General features: G+C 43.7%; 1 protein-coding gene across 13 annotated transcripts in view; it reads right to left on the bottom strand.

Moving 5' to 3' along the window:
- Camta1 (calmodulin binding transcription activator 1) overlaps positions 1-19,920 on the bottom strand; it is a 710,332-nt gene that overhangs the window by 5,601 nt on the left and 684,811 nt on the right. For 5 of the 13 annotated variants that reach the window (XM_070037258.1, XM_070037260.1, XM_070037252.1 and 2 more), the window contains 9 exons: positions 18,700-19,015; positions 17,784-18,307; positions 14,831-15,018; positions 14,078-14,324; positions 13,157-13,228; positions 11,761-11,781; positions 10,205-10,398; positions 9,033-9,107; positions 6,076-6,106 (listed from right to left, as the gene is read on the bottom strand). In XM_070037258.1, coding sequence (XP_069893359.1) covers positions 6,076-6,106; positions 9,033-9,107; positions 10,205-10,398; positions 11,761-11,781; positions 13,157-13,228; positions 14,078-14,324; positions 14,831-15,018; positions 17,784-18,307; positions 18,700-19,015 — 1,668 coding nt within the window. The remainder of the gene's footprint in view (positions 1-6,075; positions 6,107-9,032; positions 9,108-10,204; positions 10,399-11,760; positions 11,782-13,156; positions 13,229-14,077; positions 14,325-14,830; positions 15,019-17,783; positions 18,308-18,699; positions 19,016-19,920) is intronic. The other 8 variants (XM_070037264.1, XM_070037265.1, XM_070037261.1 and 5 more) reach the window with 7 other exon arrangements.

The raw sequence follows: 19,920 nt of genomic DNA, 5'->3' as shown, positions 1-19,920 counted from the left end.
TCTAAATTCTTACTTAATGGTTTTTTTCCAAAACATTTTTATAGAAAACATAAATTTGGAAACTTTCCATAGTTTGAAATAAAACTGACAACCATTATATCTCCCCAATTCTAAGATATAATAGTTAATTGCAATGTTGTGGGGCAAATCTGAAAAATATGCATAAAAATGTGCTTAAGGATCGACAAAGATTTTTAGATCCTCCAATTTGCAATTTACACATCATGTTGATAAAAAGTATGCAAGTTTCCATGAAATTGAGACTTTCACTTTTTTGAAATCACAAATAGAATTTTATGTTACTTGAGGGTTAATAATTTGGATGAGATGGGTTGAATAATTTTTGTTTTAAATCAAATATCAATTGGATAAAATAATTTTAAAGTTATATTACTTCCAAAGAACAGAAAATGGTTACTACTAAAGTGATCTGTAACACAATGTTATGCCAGAATTTTCAACCAATTCTAAGATCCAGATATTACTAATTGGTGTTTCAAATAGTTAAAAAAATTATTTTCCTTGTTATTAGCCAAGGATATGACCTATTACTACAGTATGACTGTTACTTAATAAATCTTTCCAATAAGTAGGGTAAAGCCAGAACCTTATCTGAATGATTCTCCTTCATATCTCTATAACAATAACCACTCCCGATGTCATTCTCTAATGGTTTGTGAGGTATTTATTCTCTCTCTCCCTCCTTCCTTTTCTTGCTTTTCTTGTCAGTATTGGAGCTTGAACTCAGGCCAGTACTGGGCCTTGAACTCAGGGTCTTGTATGCTTGTTTGGCTTTTTCTGTTCATGGTTACCTCTTGAGCCACGTCTCCATTTCCAGTATTTTGCTGGTAAATTGGAGATGAGAGTCTCTTGGACTTTTCTGTGTGAGCTAGCTTTGAACCCTATCCGCAGATATCAGCCTCCTGAGTAGCTAGGATTTCCAGGTTTGTGCACTAGTGCCCAGTATATCAGATATTTTTCTACTCATTTACTACTATTATCTCTCTTAAATATTCACATCCAAAAACTGAAAAATGCAATGGAGAACAAAAGGTCATTTTTATAAACTTAAGCCAACATTAATAGACTAAACAAGTTCACTTATACTACTGAGTTTTCAGTACATAGACATGATAAATATTGACTTGAAAAGTTTGAAACTGGAATCATACTTGAAAATTCCGTACCTGTGATTTGGTTTGTGTATCTCTATAACTTGGAACACAGGTAACTCAATAAAATTTTGACTTATGTTACCACAAACTCAGCTAAAGGCTACTGAAGTTTTGATTCTCATAAGGAATTACAAATGTGAGGCTCATACAGGGCTAAAAAAGTTGTCCAGGTTGTCATTAAAAAAAAGAAAGAGGGGGAGGGAAGGGATAGTAGAACAACAAGAAGGAAGGGAAGGGTAACAATGATGGACAGGTAATGTACTCATCTCCTCACTCGTGTAGCTGTACCCTCCGTACAACATGTTAACAATAAAACAAGAAGTCAAAAAAGAAAGAAAGTTCCACTGTAATTGCACTTACTCCTAAATCACACCCTGTAAGACATTCTTTCTTTTAGGTTCTAAAGACAATTAAGTGCAGACCAGAAATGATGGCTGCTACAGGTACAAGGCTATATATATATATATACTGCTTCCCTACAGAGTGTGGCAAAGAACACATTTCTGAACCTCCCACCTGGAACTTGGAGAATAACTCCTCTTATGACCAGCTTAGCATTATGGTAATCAGTACAGCAAGACTTTGACCTGTGACCATTCAATCATTAAAATGAAAGACAAGCTCAGGACTTCCCCAAGCATTCTAGGCTGAAAATAATCACCGTGCTGAGATACCGGGGCAGTCTCAACAAGGACAACAGAAGTTGCATCGTAATGTACTGAAATGATGAGTAAGCAACAGCCTTGGAAGCCAGCCGAAGCCACTGGGTTTATCCCCATCAGACATCTGACAGGCATTCCCGAGTAAGTGATGTAGGCCTGCTTCAGAAACTGGTAGCAAACAATGGCTCCATGGGAAAAGCACATGGCAAAGCTGCTTGATTACATCTACTCAGTAAAGCTCAGCCAGAGGAATGCTTCATGAGTCGGTGGATTTCAGCAGGAATACTCTCGCGATGCTGGACATCAAGAATAGAGAGGAAGCCCAAGGCAACCTTCTCATTATTACCTGTTGCTCTGAGAGCTTCAATAGCTTGTGGGCAATTTAGGAAAAGAGAGATCTCGCCATTTTCCAGAAATCTCATTTGGGTTGCAAAACAAAAAAGACAAAGAGGCCCAATAAGAATGACACAGAGCATGTTGTCTGCAACTTAACACACACCACTGTGTTCCAAAAATATTCATTTCCTAAAAGAAGTGAGACAAGTTACTTTGGAGACTTAAAAAAAAATTCTTGACGACACATCTGCATTCATTTATTATGCCTCACTCAACACCGGGCTGCTTGGAGTCAACTAAAGACGTGCGGCGATGCATCTGACCCTCGGCCACTGTTTAGTACACTGCAGCCAGAGAAGTGTCCCACCACAGAGCAGAGGTGACTTCCGGGCTTGCTAATGACCCACGGAGGTCCTTTATGAGGCTTCTCTTGTGGGCACAAGAAGCTGCTTTGCCGAAACCACTACTTACCAAAATGCCTGGCAGCTTCCGGCAAAGTGAAGGGTTTGGAAACTCAGTTCTCAACTACGGAGGACAATCTTTTGCTAAAAATTGGTGATCAATGTGTGTTATTTCTCTTCCCTCTAATGAAGGCTCTCTTACGTTAGTAAGACAGCAGCACCCACCTTTATTGGACATGAGTAACAAGGTACAAGAAACAGGTTGTTTAAGTATCACAATTTCTACTGCTGATAATAACAGCCCACAGTGGCCCTGAGGGCCACAAAGCCTCCGATTTCACGGGAAGCTTCTCTTCTGCAGGGATAGGGAGATCTGCCTAGAAAACACTTCACAGAGAATGGTCCCTGTCATCGAAGAGAACTGCTTCCACCGCCCATGCTAAACACAGGAACGGAAGGCCGTTTTCTATCCACATATTGCTATGTATTCATTTGTCCAATTAAGTCCCAGAACCTAGAGGATAAGCCTTTGTAATTGAATTGTTTTGTTATTTCCTCTACGTATGACATTTCCTGGCTTTTCTGCTTATAAAATGGAGCAACTTCCTGCTAGATACACTAAAAATCCATCTGGGAAACGGCACTTTCAACATACACACTTTTTAAGTGTCTTAAACCTTAAAAAAATCTTTCAGTCATTTACTGTAGTTCATGACCTACATTAACCAGAATAAGTAAACCAATTTATTTAAATATTTTTCTGTGTATATGCAAGTTCTCTTCGAATAAACAACTAGTGTATTCAAAACAAACAAAAAAAACAAATTTCCTGATAGTATTAGGAACTGGCTACTTCATTTTCCATTACTGGGCACATCAGGGGCTGAAGGAGAGGCTGAAGAGAAATAAGCTGGATGCCATAGGGCCTATGTGGTGCTTTCCCAGCCTTCCAGAGGCATGGACAGAGAAAAGCACCTGCGATCTGGGCACTGCTGGGAGGAGCCTACTGACGAGAGACAGAGTCCTGGCTTGCTGACTGGAAAGCATGGGTCAGTGATAGTGTTTGGCATTGCACCACCAAAGCATGATTTAAGCTTTCAAGTATTCTATGGTATACTTTACATGTTAACAGGGTTAGTCATTGATCATCTCTGAATACATTCCAGGAATATACATCCTCCTCAGAGAATGCTCAGCTCCCAAGAAGAGCAAACTTCAGCTTGGGCACTTTGTTAAGGGAGCGAGGGAGAGGAGCTCTTCTGGGGAGGTGCCCATCGTCAGCTCTGTGTCGGCTACCTCCCCTTGGACCGTAGACACCACCACCCCACCTGTAAGAAGGGAAGCCTCTGCTCATCTCGCACACTCCCTCAAGACTACGTGGCATAGGGATGCTATGGAATTCCTACTTTCCATGCATGAGCAGAACTGAGGAGTCCATAACAAAATGCAGCAAGCACTGAAGAAATGAAAGGGACTGGCTGGCACTGGAAAACACCTTTAGAAAATGTCCTCTTAAAAACGATCATTAACATACCAGGACTAACAAGCTTCAAAAGTGCATAAGCAACAACTCCTGATAAAAAGGTTGGTTCCTTGCAGCAGGCTCTATTAACTGCATTTAGCATGCAAGATACTACAACTTTTAGTTCAACTGGGTACAGGGCATGCACTTGCTTTTTTGGAGTGTTTCGAATAGAAACAAATGTCTATGTATGAAGTGGGTAGGAAGAGAGAGAGAGAAGGGTAGGAGGAGGCAGAGAGGCAGGAGGAAGAGGTATGGAGGCCAATACTGGTACAGACAACTAAGTACCAGTTTTGGCCCGTGGGCCCACAAATCTTCAATGATAAACAACCTCCTAACACCTGCTATGTTTCCCCTTCAAAATAAACTCCTTCAAAAACTATCCATGGTTTCAAAATGGGTAAAACTTTTATACAGATAATGTCATTCCCTAGCAAGAACTTGCAAAAACTCGGTTCTCCTATCATCAAGTTGGCAAACTACAGCCTGTGGGCCAATAAAGTTTTATCAGTACTATCCATGACCCTTGTTCCTCACATTGTCTGTGGCTGTTTCCAGCCTGCGAGGCTGGAACAGGTAGTATGGCCCACAGAGTCTAAGATGCTTACTCTCTGGCTGTTTAAGAAAAAGCCTGCTTTTACCTATTGGCAAAAGATATTTACTAAGTTATTTGCCAACTCTTGTTTTCAAGAGATAATGAATAAATATTAGTATCAGCATAAGTCTAGTTAGGTGGGAAACAATCTTAAAAATGACTGAACAAAGTGTTAGCACAAGGTTAACAGGTGCACTGAATGTAGTTAACAGAGATAACTCCCACGTTTTACTTGAAATTCATCTTCTCAAGTCCAATGTTGGTGAATTCTTTTCATAACTCTTGAAAAAAGTTTTCTAAGCCAGGCATTGGTGGCTCATACCTATAATCCTAGCTACTCAGCAGGCTGAGATCTGAGGATCCCAGTTCAAAGCCAGCCCAAGCAGGAGAGTTTGTGAGACTCATCTCCAATTAACTACCTAAAAATACTGGAAATGGCACTGTGGCTAGAGTAGAGTGCTAGCCTTGGGCAAAAAAATCACAGGGGCAGCACCCAGGTCTTGAGTTCAAACCTCAGGACCAGCAATCACAACAACAATAACAGCAAGTTTTCTGACAGACACAAAGTCCTCTACTATAAGTTCGGATGCACAGAGGGTCCAGCTGGTTTCTGGCCTTCTGTGCATACTCAGAAACCAGCACTGTGCTCTAAAGTCTCAGCCACATGGACGTTGTCTTTCTATAAAGCACAGGCATTTTTGGAACAGCCCCTCCATCTCTACTGTAACAGAACACACGCTTTCAGAGGCTGCACTACATCCTCTTTACTCAGCCAGCCTCACCTAACTGCTCAAGGCTGGTTTGCTCACTGTCACACACTGATTGGCTTCAGCTGGTTGGGACAGGCAACTTTATACCTTGGTTTACCTTAGAGCACAAGAAAAGAGATTCAGAAACTAAAACTATAGGATCAGAATCACAGCAATTCCAAACAAGAAATAGACTGGCTTAATACAGAGGGCCTAGCGCTGCCCAATGAGCCGTTCTGCTTTAGAAATTTTGACAAAGTAGTATTTGAAGAGATCTGCTGTGGCGAATTGCTCTCGTCACAAAAGCCCATTGCTTCATGTGTTCTTACAATGCAGCCCATTTAACATGAATGGCCAGCCATGTGCCTCGCAGCTCTACTGCCTGGCAGTAGTCCCAGAGGCCCCTCCCTCCTGCAGACTCATGCAAGTCCACACCTGCTGTATGTGAAGGCCCTCCTGTTGTACACGACAGCAGTGTTAGTAATTAGGGTTAGTTTTTATTTTGTCTTATGTCATTCAAAATGGATGTGAAATTTACTGGCATACCTAGGCTGCAGCCCCATGCAAGCAAGCAAAAAGCAAAATATTGAAAATGGAAGATACAGATAGACTGGCTAGCAGGCAGCTACACTCACCCTTTTGTACAGCCTATGGTCCACCAGGGGGCTTTGGGCAGTAAAACAACACCAAAGAGCTATTAGCACATGAGGGTCACAACAGAAATCTTATTAATAGCTTTATTTCGACCAAAAAGAATGTGGAGTGATTTCTTTGGGGGCAGGAAGAGAAGGTGAGTGATGGTGGGGTGTGTGAAATGAGCAGGTACAAAATTCACCATTTTCAACTCTTAAAAACGTTGCGGTCATAGGACTTAGAAGAGGACTCCAGTGCTGAGGCCACTGTCTACCTACCTTGTCGGGAGGGTATCTTTTCTGTGTGTGTGTGTGGGGGGGGGTCGTGGGGCTTGAACTCTGGGCCTGGGCGCTGTCCCTCAGCTCTTCAGCTCAAGGCCGGCGCTCTACCACTTGAGCCACAGCGCCACTTCCAGAGGGTATCACCTTCTATTTAATGCAGACTTTAATGCTCTTAGGGGACAACAGACATACAGCACCTCTTGAATAATATTGAACAAGCAAGAATGGAAGCAGGACTGCACACATCCTGGGGAAAATGCACATTTGCAATAAGTCTTCAGTGGGATGGATACTTAGGACTTCTTCAAGTTCTTCAGCTGTATTAGCTAATACAGGAGTGGAAATGACTATTGGGGCTTAAGTAATCAGTGGTCAAAGGATGTTACCATTTACCTGTATTTTTAAGCATCTGAATTATAAAATGTTAAGGAAAGAGCCAATAAGTATCTTTACTTGATTCCAAAGCATAAACAGAGCCCACAACCTCTGTTTTGTTCTTAATGAACCTCCTTGTCACTCTTATGATGAGAGGATTAGCTCAATATAAACCTAGAAAAGATTAAATGCTTCTGGAAATTCTTTTTTACAAGGCTTACACATAAAAGAACTCTGAAAATAAGAGTGGAAGGAGTCCTTTGCTCATCCTACTTTGGAGGCAGCCTTTTATTTGTTGGTCTGTTTAAATAAATGTCTTCCTCTCACCACACACTCCACTATAAACACAGGGCACAGCCTTGCCATGTGAAACACAAAGGAAAACACATGTAGCATTTTATGTAATTCGTTATACTGCATTTCCTATCCATATATTCCACATCTAAGGATCAGACTAGAAGGAATGAGGGAAGAAGAACCATACAATTTAACTGTGAATGTTTTGGTCTGTATGAAGTGGTCTAAGGAAGAGCAATGTCAAGATGATCTTGTTAAAAATAAAACCTGTCTGTGCGAGGCACTGGTGGCTCATGCGTGTAATCCTAGCTACTCAGGAGGCTGAGGACAGAGGATCATGGTTCCAAGCCCTTCTGGGCAGAAAAGTCCCTGAGAGACTCTTCTCTCCAATAAACTACTCAAAACGTGGAAGTGCAGCTATGCTCAAGGTGGTATAGCACTTGCCTTGAGCAAAAGAGTTCAAGTACAGTGCTCAGGCCCTGAGTTCAAGCCCCACAACCAACAACAAAAAAACGAATAAAACCTGTGTGGAAGACATGAAGCATAGTCTCCCGAAGGAAGAGTCTGCTCAGTGCTCTGGGCCTACTGGGTCTCTATGCTGTGTCTTTCATTCTGGAGGTAGAAGAGGAAAAGGAAGATGGGAATGTGAACATCTAAGAACGCCAGGAAGCCGCAGGGAAGGCCTTGGTGTATGTCTGCCCAATGAAGAAACTGCACTGATCCACCCACGAATAAGAATCCTAATGGCTAAGAGGCATTACTGAATGGTAAGGAAAGGAGCTTGTAAGGCATGTAGAACCCACTTCAGTGTCCCTGCCACCCTCAGTCCTGCACTTCCTAGTAGGACTTGTGGTTTCTCGTGCAAGCTTGCTAGCACAGTGAGAAGGGCACCTGCACGGCTCTCCCTGCACTCAGGCTAAGAGTACTTCATGTCTGTGAATGCAGAGGCTGCATGTGTTCTCTGCTACAGTCATACAAATGTGTCCTCCTGCTGAGTGAAGTAAAAGCACAAGAGTTAAACCTACAAAGTCTCAAAGGTAAGGGACTTCCAATCTTAGAAAGCAGATGGTTTAAGAGAAGAACTGAAGAAAATGTGCAGTCTAAGGGATCCCACTGAGTACAGATGTGAAGTTTTGGGCGCACTGAAAGAGGAGAGGCAGAGAGACAGTGGAGGGCCTGCTTCAGGCCTTCAGCTTGCACCTGCACCAAGAAACAACACAGACACCCAGAAGGTCCTCTAAAGGCAGAATCAATGGCCTATTACGGATTCTGAGCTGACTCTTCAACAGCCCCCAAAAGTATAGGTTAAAAAAAAAACAACAAACCCCTTCTTCATGACAGAAGCTCAGCATGGAGAAAGCTGAGCTTAGCATCATGAGGAGGCGCTACATCCTCAGGAACATCCAGGCACCCAGGAGCCCAGCTCCTAGCTGAAAAGACCGTTCTAACCCCAGCTACCTTGGCCTACGCAGCTCATTCCAGTCATTTCTCCTGCTCATCACAGATTAGCTCTTGTAGAACTAGAGGTAGTTCTTATATCCAGCAGAGGGCACCACCTGCTAGTGGAAATTCTACACAGAAAACCTGGATGGCAGTAGATGCTCACTGCCCCCCACCCCACCCCCACCCCGCCTTTCTCCCTTGGGAACAGGCACTTCTGTTATTATTATTATTTTTTTTGTCTGGATGCATGTTTGATGTGGTAAGGATGGACAGTGACCAGCACAATGCTAAGTGACATATGAATGATGGGTTAAAGGAAACCTTGAATTGAAAGCTAGTGCATCTCAATTGTACTCACTCCCAAATAAAAACAGAAAAATGCTGTGATGAATTTCCATGGCTAACCAAGCACAGCGGTCTCAAATAATTCTCAGGGTCCCAGAGATGCAACTCGGTGCCCAGCTAGCGAGCTCTGTCCTGCTGCGGGGATGTGGGCCTCACACGGAAGCAGAGGATGGTTAAGAGATTAGGGCTGAACAAAGTCAACACTGAGGGTTGGGTACCTGTGACGACATCGGCGTAGAAACCTCATTATTTTTCGAGCAGCTTGGTCCTGCTTTTTGGTTAGCAAACTGCTCCTGGAAAAGTGAAAACAGGATTGCCACTTATGAAGAGTTCCATGAGGCATACTGTGCAAAACCTGAGCACTTCGTGGGGAGCAAATCTGGTGGCATAGCATATGCCACTGTCATAGTACTGTATGGCCAGCCTGCTGGGAGAGCAGGGGGTACAAGTCCTGACCCCAAGCTTTAGGGAGAAAATAAAGACTGAAAACAAGATGTCCCATGAATGTTCTCGTATTACTCCTTTTTAGTCCAGGCTGGCCATGGTCTTGTGATTCTCCTGCCTCAGCCTCACAAGTGTTGAGATCATAATTGTGTATCATCACACATGGCTCTTTCACTACTCTTTATTATTCACCCTGTTCTTTTTTAAAGGCATTTTGTCATTAGAACTCATTAATTTAGAAGTTAATCTGTCTGAATTTGGTATTTTCTATAGGACCCATGGGGGAGAGGGGAGTCCTGGGGTTTGAACTCAGGCCCTCAGACTTGCTTGGCAGGCATTTCATCACAGGAGCTATGACTCCACCCTTATGGCTTATTTTTCAGGGCTGGTGTCAGATTCTGGTCTTCTCACTTATGGCCTCCCAGCAAGCGCCACCCTACCCAGCTGACTGACTGAGATAAGGCCTTGCTAACTTTTTGCCAGGCCTGGCTTTGAACCACAATCTTCCCCATCGCTGCCTTCTGAAGAGCTGGAATTATAAATTATAACCATACCTGCTCTCTTTTGGCTATTCTCTGTTTTTTAAATCAATATATTCTGCTAGACATTAACGTTCTCAAGAATGGAATAGCTTAACGCGAAATTACTCCTCCAAGGTCATGCAGGCAGCGTTACAATTGAGACTACTACTCTACTATAGAGCAATGGCTCCAAGTATGAACTTCATCAGACCAATGGGTGGGAGGTAGAGAGAAGTTCAATGTACAAAAGAGACTGGCAGCACAGGCATCACCATACAAAGTGACAATACCCAGAACATTCTGAAAAGAATGTCACTGCAAATGCTGTAGGTCCCACAGAGGCTGGCAGCAACCCAGCAGAGGGTGCCAGTTTGAGGGGCAGGCAGGGACTTTGCCAACTGCTGCCCCCAGTCCTCCGTGCCCACCTGAGCTTCTGCTGCACAATGACGGCGGTCCTACGAGCCTGCCGTCTCTTGCCGCATTTCTTGTAACTCCGGTAGTACTTCTGGATTAGGACGGCAGCACGCCGGCTCTGCTGGAACCTCTTCTGCTCATAGTAACTTCGGAACTTGCTCTGGATAAGGATGGCTGCCTGGGTCATCTTTTTATAAAGTGCATACTGCAGGGGAAACAAGAATGAGCAGGACAGTAACAACAGGATCTACACAAAGCCTGTGAGCGCTCTGAGCTTGGGGAAAGGAAGAAAGGCCCTGTCCTTCTTAGGCTGTTCTCTGCTTGGGGCTTAGCCACCAAGAGGGAGGCAAAGTAGGAACCTTCTCACCTACCTTCCCAAAATGTCAAGTGTTACTTTAAGGGTAGCTTGTAGATAAAATAATGTTCTGCAATGTGCTCTTCCCCAAAATATCAAAATACTTTTAATAGCAATCAAGTTAGACGTTCATGAGTCTAAAATGTATTTAGAAAGTGCAATTTTAAATGCTTATTTTAAGACTAGAATTTGCTACCCCATTTGGAAACATTTTAACCCTTTTCATGCCTCCCAGTTCCCATGACAAGATAAACAGATCTCCTAGCAGCCGGCATCTGATTTCTATCTTTCTGTATGACCAAGTTCTGACTGAGTTACAAGTTCCCAAATACAAAGCTTATCATGAAACGCTGACACCTTTATGCCATTTCACCCTGAAAAGAATAAACATTTGTCAGTCTGACAATGGACCTTGGAAGGTCATCAGAGAGTTAGGGTTGCTTAGGAGCAAGGCCAGTAGCTCCCTACCCAGCTACCGTCCGCTACCAAGGGGAAAGGAGAAGCACCAGAAGGCACCTCAGCATCGGTTTCCAGGCACGAGAAACTCAGGGCTCACAAGAGTTGAAAAATGTGATGTCCAAATTACCAAGGAAACAGAATGTGATTCTGAGACAAGAAGTCACATGATGCCTCAGCTTCAAAGAAGGCAACCTACCTACCATTGTTAGGAAAAATATCCCTTGGAAACCCTGAATAGAACTGACGATGTCTCTGGATGTATGAGACAGAATGAGGGAAGAAAATGGACTTTTCACAGCATTTAAGAAATAGGAGATTCTGCAAGGACCTTCTTCGGTCTCACCTAACCTGCTTTCCATTTCCATTATCCCCAAATTTTTCACAACAAGTGCACTGGGTCCTACAGGGCTTCTGTGGGTTTCTCGGTCTTGGCCCACACACTACATTCAAAACAACTGGGCCACCTTGAAGGCCATCAGAGAAAAAGGGGATTCACCTAGTGGCTTTAGGCTCACAGTATTTGGCTTAAATGAATTGTCACTAGTTAAGAAAAAGCCCAATACTATAAATGCCCAAACCTACTCCAACTGAATAAGCACAAGGTCTCAGAGTACAGGTGCACTGTGGTCCGGGTGCCTGGGAAGGGGGTGTGATAGTGACTGTGCCATCATAATGACCCTCCGCAGAGGTGGTGATGGGCGTGGAGTTTGTGACTGGTGGAATGGTTTGTGAGAGGACTGGGTGTATCATTACCTTCAAGGCTATCCATGTCAGCTTGGGGAGAAACAGAAAATACAAAATTAATGTTAGATTGCTGAATAGAATCAAATTAAAATCCAGACCCATAAAACTCACAACCAAAAAAAAAAGGCAGTCTGGTTATGTCAATGCCTTTCATTTTCCAAAATACCAATACTGTCATCACTACTTCCTAAAGCAACACCTCCCATCTTCCTAACGGTGGACAATGCATCTTTGGGAGGGGACCTTTCAGAAAATCCCTGTTGGAAACAGACTAGGAGCCTTGATTCTGTTTGTTTAATTCTCATAGTAAGCTTGCTCACCAAACAAGCCAGCCCAGCTCCCTACTGCAGAGCTCTAGGGACTGTGGTGTCAGCGTTTACACAATAAACCTTCGTTTTCTGGGATCATGAACTCAATTGGCTGTAAGCCAGAGATGTTCCTTCTCTGTCCCATTAATGAGTTTTAATCCCAGGGAAACTTGAGAGAACAGCAAGCCACATTAGAAAGCAAAGGCCTACATCAGAGCAAGAGCGCATAATCCCAAATTTCCATGCACTCTTATAGGTCAGCACTTATTATTGCTTAAATAAAAATGTAGAACCTACTGAAAAAAAAAACCAATCTAATAAAGTCTCTATAATTTTTTTTTGTCAGCCATGGGCTTGAACTCAGAGGCTGGGCACTGTCCCTGGTCAAGGCTAGCACTCTACCACTCTGAGCCACTGTACCACTTCTAGTCTTCTGGTTGTTCACTGTAGGTAAGAGTCTCACTGATTTTCCTGCTCAGGCTTGGCTTTGAACCATGATCCTCAGATCTCAGCCTCCTGAGTAGCTAGGATTACAGCTAGGAGCACCTGGCAGGTTGGAGACAGGGTCCAGGCTGGTCTTGGATTCATGATGCTCAGTCTCTGAGGGCTGGAATGACAGCAAGTATGTGCTATCACCCCTGGTATTAGGAGTAAATTTTAATATGCAAGCTAGTCAAAGATCAGTGAGGCAATTTTTAGTATTTTATAACCACCCTGATGGTGAGAAAGTCTAATACTGACTTAATTTCTTAATTAGCTTCTTCATCTATAAACAGAACTGCTGACTCCTAGCAGCTAAGGAGTTAACTTTATGGTGTGCCTGACAGATGTGGTCCACACATGTGCCCACAGACGGCAGATCCCTCCTATGGCTGACAGCTGTTTCAGAAACACAATCCTGTCTCAAAGAGGACAGGGATGTTCTGGCATCTTCTAAACAAAGCTTCATGGAGACACCTTTGTTTTCTTTTCCTCAAGGCAATTCAAGCTATGCCTTTGTTATTATGAACTTATCCTCTTCAACTATACTGCACCCCAAGGTCATCAGCCCACTGTAAGGGTGCATTTTCCTTCTGTGACCTAGAACTGAAGTTTACCTGTTTATATTTCCTGTAACAACGCTGAATGACGGCAGCAGCCACTTCCTGCTGTTCCCGCAAGGGTCGGCCCTAAGGGGGAAGTAAGGAGAAGAATGAGCAGTGAGCTGATGGCCGCTCTAACGTAAGAGCTGTCAGTGTCCTTACAACTTAGACCCATTACTCATGTGATGCTATTTTTCTCAGAACTGAGACTCTAGGTTTACCAAAGTAAATTAATTGCAAATATAAATTAGGAAGAGAAATGAATTTATAGAATAAACTTTTAGTTTTCCTTTTTAAATCAAACTAGATGATATTTGGATATTAGGAGGCTTAAAATCTTCATTTTAAGATAATGTAACAAATAGATACTGTACCATTTGTCTTACCAGATCTCAACAGTCTTTCCTAAAACAACCCCAACCACTTGACTTTCTAATTGGTGAGTAATGACTTTCAAGGCCTGGACAGGGCAGAGGAAAGGGAAAGCAGGGTGGGGGTAGAGAGAATGGGAGGTACATGTGATCCCTTTAAGAAAGACTGTAGATCTTCTCCCCACAAAATGAACATATACAGAATTGCTACCTAATTCCCAGGAACTTGTGGGTTGCCTACAGTCAGTCCCCAGTCTCCAGGTGAAAACCTTTGTTTATGTCACAAATTCTATGTAGCAGAGATGTTAATTTACTTGTGTTAACTAAATAAAATCCATTATTAACAAATCGAGACAATGCTAGTCATCAAACTATTGGTTAATTTATTAAAGTTCTGAAAATTATTAATAACCTAATGTGTCAAAATTAATAATTTCCAATACAAAGCCTATGAATCTGGAGAAACTAAAAAACAGTGTGATGTGTTTTTGCTGGAATGATTCTGCCTCTCAGCTCTCTTCCCCAATCTTGAGAACATCACAACATCAAGACGTTCATACTTCACCTTGTACTTCCGGAAAGCTGTCTGGACAAGCCTGGCAGCTTCGTAAAGCTCTCTCTGCTCATGGTCCGACAGAGTTAGCTGGGCGAACTCATTCTCTACCTTCTCACTTGTAGACGCACTCAAGAATTCTGACCAGTCTGCTGCAGAGGGAAGGTTAGGTTTCTCGAACGCTATTTCACTGACTGGAGAGCCTACAGGGCTCATGCTGGTATTAGATGAAGGGGTCAGAGGCTCATTATACGCACTTCTGAAATAAGAAAAGGGAGACATGGTTTGAGACTGATTTGCACTGTCCATGACCAATTGATGAGAAAAGACGGCACCCATCTGCAGCCACTGTGGGGCTCTAAGAAAAATGCTTCATCTGTCATGTGACTTGCTAAACAGGCTCAGCACTTGAGTTCTCTTCAATTGAGTTGGTTCATGCTCAGTGCCTACTATACATTTATACTATTGCTCAACATTAAGCTCACTAATTCCCTTGCCACTGTGAAACCTCAGTTAAATTAGGGAGACCTTAAGACACATGATCCCCTATACTCTGATCTAGTGTGAAAATAATAGAAGAGGCAAGGGTAGAGCCAGGCCTTCCGGTGGCAATGGAATGGGCCCTAATGCCTTCTTGTCTTCCTTGGTAAGGTCTTATATCACTTGGCATTTACCTAATACACTTCACCATACATGCCCTCCCCGCCTCTGCAGTAACATTCAGGGGTGTTTATCCCAGGCAAAGACTCCCAGAATCCTCTTGACCTGATCTGGGCAGCACTTGGCAGACGATCAGCATCAGCTAGGTAACTGGCCAGCCAGCTCATTGTACTGCTAATGGAGGCAGGGTCTGTCCTTTCCACTGCTGAGGACTCCATGGGCACAAAGTTCTCCTGCTTGATTCGGTCAGGGGTAGCTTCAATAATGTGTTCTGCCAAGGTCATCATGTTCACCTGGAATGAGAAGTTCAACCAACACGCAGTGAGAAATTAACCTTTCAAAGTTATCCAGTCTATCTGCCCCTACCCCTCATCTTGGACAGAAAACAAACAAGCAAATTAAGACAAGACCGGCTCACACCTCAGTGCATTCAAACACACATTCAAACAGCACATGAGACGCTGAGTGCTGATTATCTATAAATCATAGTTATTTATAATTATTGTTTGGCCAGAAAGCTTTAGTCCTGTCTTTGAGAACGTCTGTCTGATATCTAGTGTTTATTCTCAGCTGGATTAATCAGTTAACAATCTCATATCTGGGAATTTCAGTGGAAAATATAATGTGCCTAACCAATACTCACTCATCAATACTCACTCACCCCCATTCCCTTGCCTGGGGACCCCCAGTCTTGTGGTGGGTAGCAATGTGCTGAGCCCCAGGGGACAGATCACAATCACTAAGCTAATTAAGGGAATCCTCTTCTTGGTCTTCCACTTCCCCTGCACTGGAGGGCAGGGATGTGACCTACTTTTGGTCACATAAAACCAGGCAGAGGGAGTGCTATCCTGATGAAAAGGCATCCATGTGCTTGGAACCTGGTGGGTCTTCTTCTCCCTTCCTTGACTACAGATAAGCCTGAGCAGCTATAACTGCAAAGCAATGGTATGAAGACGAAAGCCACAAGTATACCTCTGGACTTCTTGTCATGTCATTTAATTAAACCAATCAAACCAGTTAGGTTACTGGCATTTTTACCCTAAATATATTCCCAATAAATATAATTTAGGACCTTCAAAGTTGACTTCCCTTGAACTGCTCATTTTCAACATAGTCTGCTTTACTACTATATGTTCCTAACTGTAGTTCTAAATTGGTTAATACTTACATCTGGCATGGGTTCCATCAGAAATGGCTAACAGAGCTCTGCAAGTTATACCAGGCTGAATCAAGCCAGTTATGCAAATCAAGTTTCACTGGAATAAAGCCACACGCACGCATTTAATATTCTCTAAAGCTGTGTGTGTGTGTGTGTGTGTGTGTGTGTGTGTGTGTGTGTGTGTGTGTGTGTGTGTGTGTGTGTGTGTGTGTGTGTGTGTGTGTGTGTGTGTGTGTGTGTGTGTGTGTGTGTGTGTGTGTGTGTGTGTGTGTTATAGGGGCAGATTAAATGATTATGACAAAGTCTTCATGGATCGTAAAACCTGAAAGTATTCACTAGCTGGTCCTTCACAGAGGAAATCTGCCAGCCCTTTGTTTAAAGCACTATTTGATTTAGGCTGGGAATGGTGGTGCACATCTGTATATCTACCTGCTTGGTAGGATGAGGCAGAGCAATCCCAGGTTGAGGACAGCCTAGGTAACCTAGTGAGACCCTGTCACAGAAATTTTAAAAAGAGCTGAGGATTCTGTTCAGTAGTATGACGCTCATTTAGCATGTGCAGGTCTCAGTTCAATCCCCAGCACCAAAAAACCACACAGGAATTATTGGATTTAGCTTGGCAGGAAGCCTCACGACCGGAGAGGTTGGCAACTCAGCGGTGGGGTCTCCCATTCTTCAGGAGTGCAGCACATGGGCAAGCACGCTTCCTTCGTGAATGGAGCACCTGGGTGAGCACACAGGGATCCTTCAGGGGTGGGAACGGCAATCATGCACATATGTGCTAAGTGGGTAAGGGCCAGCAGTGAACAGGACGCATCAGGAGTCAGGCTTCTCTGAGGGCTGCTAGCTAGGATGTGGGGTCGCCTCTGTCGGTCACTTCTATGGGCATGAGTACCTTGCTGAATTTCTAAAAAGGCAGTTCTTCCTTTTGCTTTTGTTTTAGGTTATATCAATGAAAACTGCGGAGAGGATGCCCATCCCAGTTCTTACCTTTGGCACTCCCCTGTATATTTTAATTGACACAATTTATTTATTAGCTAAGTATATAAAGTTTACTTCAATACATATTCTCTTAATCTATTACAAACTTAATGATCAAAGGATTCTGTGTTTTATAGATTTCTTGTCCAGGCAGCCAATTATCAGCCTTAGAAATATTTCTAAATATGTATCAATGATCAGCCTTGAGATATTTTTAAATATTCATCGATCATCAGCTGTGGAGATATTTCACTGAATACTGCTGCAAGCCACCTGCCAGTATGCCTTTTAAAATGGCCAGGTGATGGCTGTTTCAGTCAATCACCTAGACCATCCAAATTCTATCCACAAGTGTTCTTGCTATTTTTAGGGCTCTGGCTCTATTATAACCAGCACTTAAAGTGGTGAAGCTGTCAGACATCAGTGGCTCACTCCTGTAATCCTAGCTACTTAGGAGGGTGAGACCAGAGGATGGAGGTTCAAAGCCAACCAGGCAGATAAGTCTGTGAGACTCCTCTCCACTTAAGCCCCAAAATAGCCAGAAGTAGAGCTGTGGCTCAAGTGGTAGAGTGCTAGCCTTGAGCCTCAGGGACAGTGCCCAGGCCCTGAGTTCAAGCTCCAGGACCAGCACAAAAGAAAAGAAAAAAAACCCCAAAATAACAATGAAGTTGTCATCCTGGAGGCAAGAAGGAAGCAGAAGACTAACTGTGGCTCACAAGTGAGTTCTGAGGAGCTGGTACCAGAAGAAAGCCTGTGCTGAGACCTGGGCTCTGGCATTCAGGCCCTATTCACAGCGCCTGATTGACTCAAAAAAAAATGCAGCCCGAGGAAAGAAGACACTCCAACAGTCTCACACATAAGACCGAACAGCTGCTGTTGAGGCCCCGGCCTCTGCAGGCTTACCTGACGTGCGCTCACCTGAATGTCATCCACAGGTGGAGAGCATCCCACGTGCTCTGCACCATCTCGGTAGGACCCCGTCTCTGTAGTCACCACCTCTCTGTTTGCCATCATCAGCACACTCATTGGTTCCCGTGGACGCACCTGTGAAGGTGCTGCGTCCTTTCCTACACTGGTCCCCTTCGGATTTCCAGTCACCTGCACTGTAGACACACCAATGTAAAGATCTTTGGAACTCCACTTTACTACTGGGTGAGATCCAGAGGCTTGGAATGCTGCAGTCTCAGCAGTGGGAGGGGAGGTTTCCCGGCTGCAGTCCCTCACTCCTTCACTGGGGCTCATTGGCTCGGGGGCAGACTGCTTAGAACTAGGGCTCTGCTTCCTGATATTTGGCTGTTCCAGACTCAGTGCAGTGGAAAGCAGCTTCTCCTGCCTTGCCTGGAAGTACTCAGGGTTCAATTTATGCTTTTTGGGAGCCGGATAATCTTTGTGGCTCTCACTGCTGTAGTAATTAGAGGGTTCAGACCGAGGTCTTCTCAGCTCTGAAAAGTACAGTAGAAAGGACAGTCAGGATAGGCGATAAAAAAAGACTAGGAATCCTAAAGAATTAATACTTTTTCTAAATCTGAGGGACACAAAGTGCAAAGCTGGGGCTCGAGACATGTCCCTCACGTTCAATTATTCCCCAGCAGTATATATCTTAACCAGATATTCCTCCAAAAATGGGTATTTCTTGCATGAACACAAATTTTTTTGTTACTTTCCATATTCTGGGGGGGAGGGGTCACCAGGCATTTTAAAAGGAAAATAAAAAACATTAAAACAACACCCACATTTTAAACATCTGTGACTATCACATAGACTTTAATGAGGGCCACTGCATAACAAAAACTGGGGGCTGCCAACTTCTCAGATGTAAAGTCTGAACTTTTACCTGGATTGGTACTTGCAATGACAGTGACTCCTTTGGGTATTTCTGGAGAGCTCATGGCCTCACTGGGCCACTGGGCCATCCAGCTCTCTGTACTTGGCTCTTCACTCGGGGGACAGTGGATCCGGGGGTTCTGTCCAAGCTGGGCCTGCTCATCTCTCTGCAGGTGCTCCAGACACTCTGCCAATTTCACATGACCTCTTGACCTGGCAATTCCCAAGGGCAGCCTTCCCAGAGAGTCCGGAATGGAGATGGCCCGACGGTCCCACTTGTACAGCACCACCGCAGCCTCCAAGTGCCCAAGGGCACAAGCCCACATCTACAGGAAGACACAGCAGGCTTTCTCAACAACACGTGAACCCTACTGCACTTCTGTCACTGCCACCAATTAAGAACACTAGTTTTTGCTGATAAACTTGGTGGGTCCATAAAACACTGTCATTAAAAAGTATCTCTCTAGGAAGTGGCACTGTAGCTCAAGTGGTAGAGCGCTCGCCTTGAGCTGAAGAGCTGAGGGACAACGCCCAGGCCCAGAGTTCAAGCCCCATGACCGACAAAAAAAAAAAAAAAAAAGTATCTCTCTAATGGGCACCGGTGGCTCACGCCTGTAATCTTAGTTACTCAGGATGCTGAGATCTGAGGGTTTAAAGCCACTCTAAGCAGTAGACTCTTATCTTCAATTCACCGGCAGAAAACCAAAGTGGTGTTGTGGCTCAAAGTGGTAGAGTGCTAGCCTTGAACAAAAAAGCTCAGGGATAGTGTTCAGGCCTTGAGTTCAAGCTCCACGACTGACAAAAAGAAAAAGCATCTCTTAGCCAGGTACCTGTGGCTCACGCCTGTAATCCTGGCTACCCTGGAGCCTGAGATCCCAAGATTGCAGTTTGAAGCCAGCTTGCGTAGAAAAGTCTTAGATTCTTATCTCTAATTAATCAGCAAAAAGCCAGAAGTGCAGGTATGGCTCAAGTGGTAGAGAACCAGTCTTGAGCATAAAAGCTAAGGCAGAGCGCCTTGGTCTTGAGCTCAAGCTCAAGCTCAAGCTCAAGCTCAAGCTCAAAAGCACCCCAACATGTTCTTTTTTTTTTCTTTTTTGTCCTGTCAATTAGGAACAATCGTGGGCATACTTAACACTTCATTACTTAGTTCCCAGTCTGGAAAAGAGTTAAATTCATTGTAATAAAACAATTTACAACTAATTTATAAGTAATATTCTTAGATCTCTTAAGG

Source organism: Dipodomys merriami, unplaced genomic scaffold, assembly GCF_024711535.1.
Source record: "Dipodomys merriami isolate MVZ:Mamm:240054 unplaced genomic scaffold, mDipMer1.0.p SCAF_28, whole genome shotgun sequence".
Classification (NCBI taxonomy): Eukaryota; Metazoa; Chordata; class Mammalia; order Rodentia; family Heteromyidae; genus Dipodomys; species Dipodomys merriami.
The sequence above is the reverse complement of the archived record's forward strand: the minus strand, read 5'-3'. Positions and strand labels throughout refer to the sequence as shown.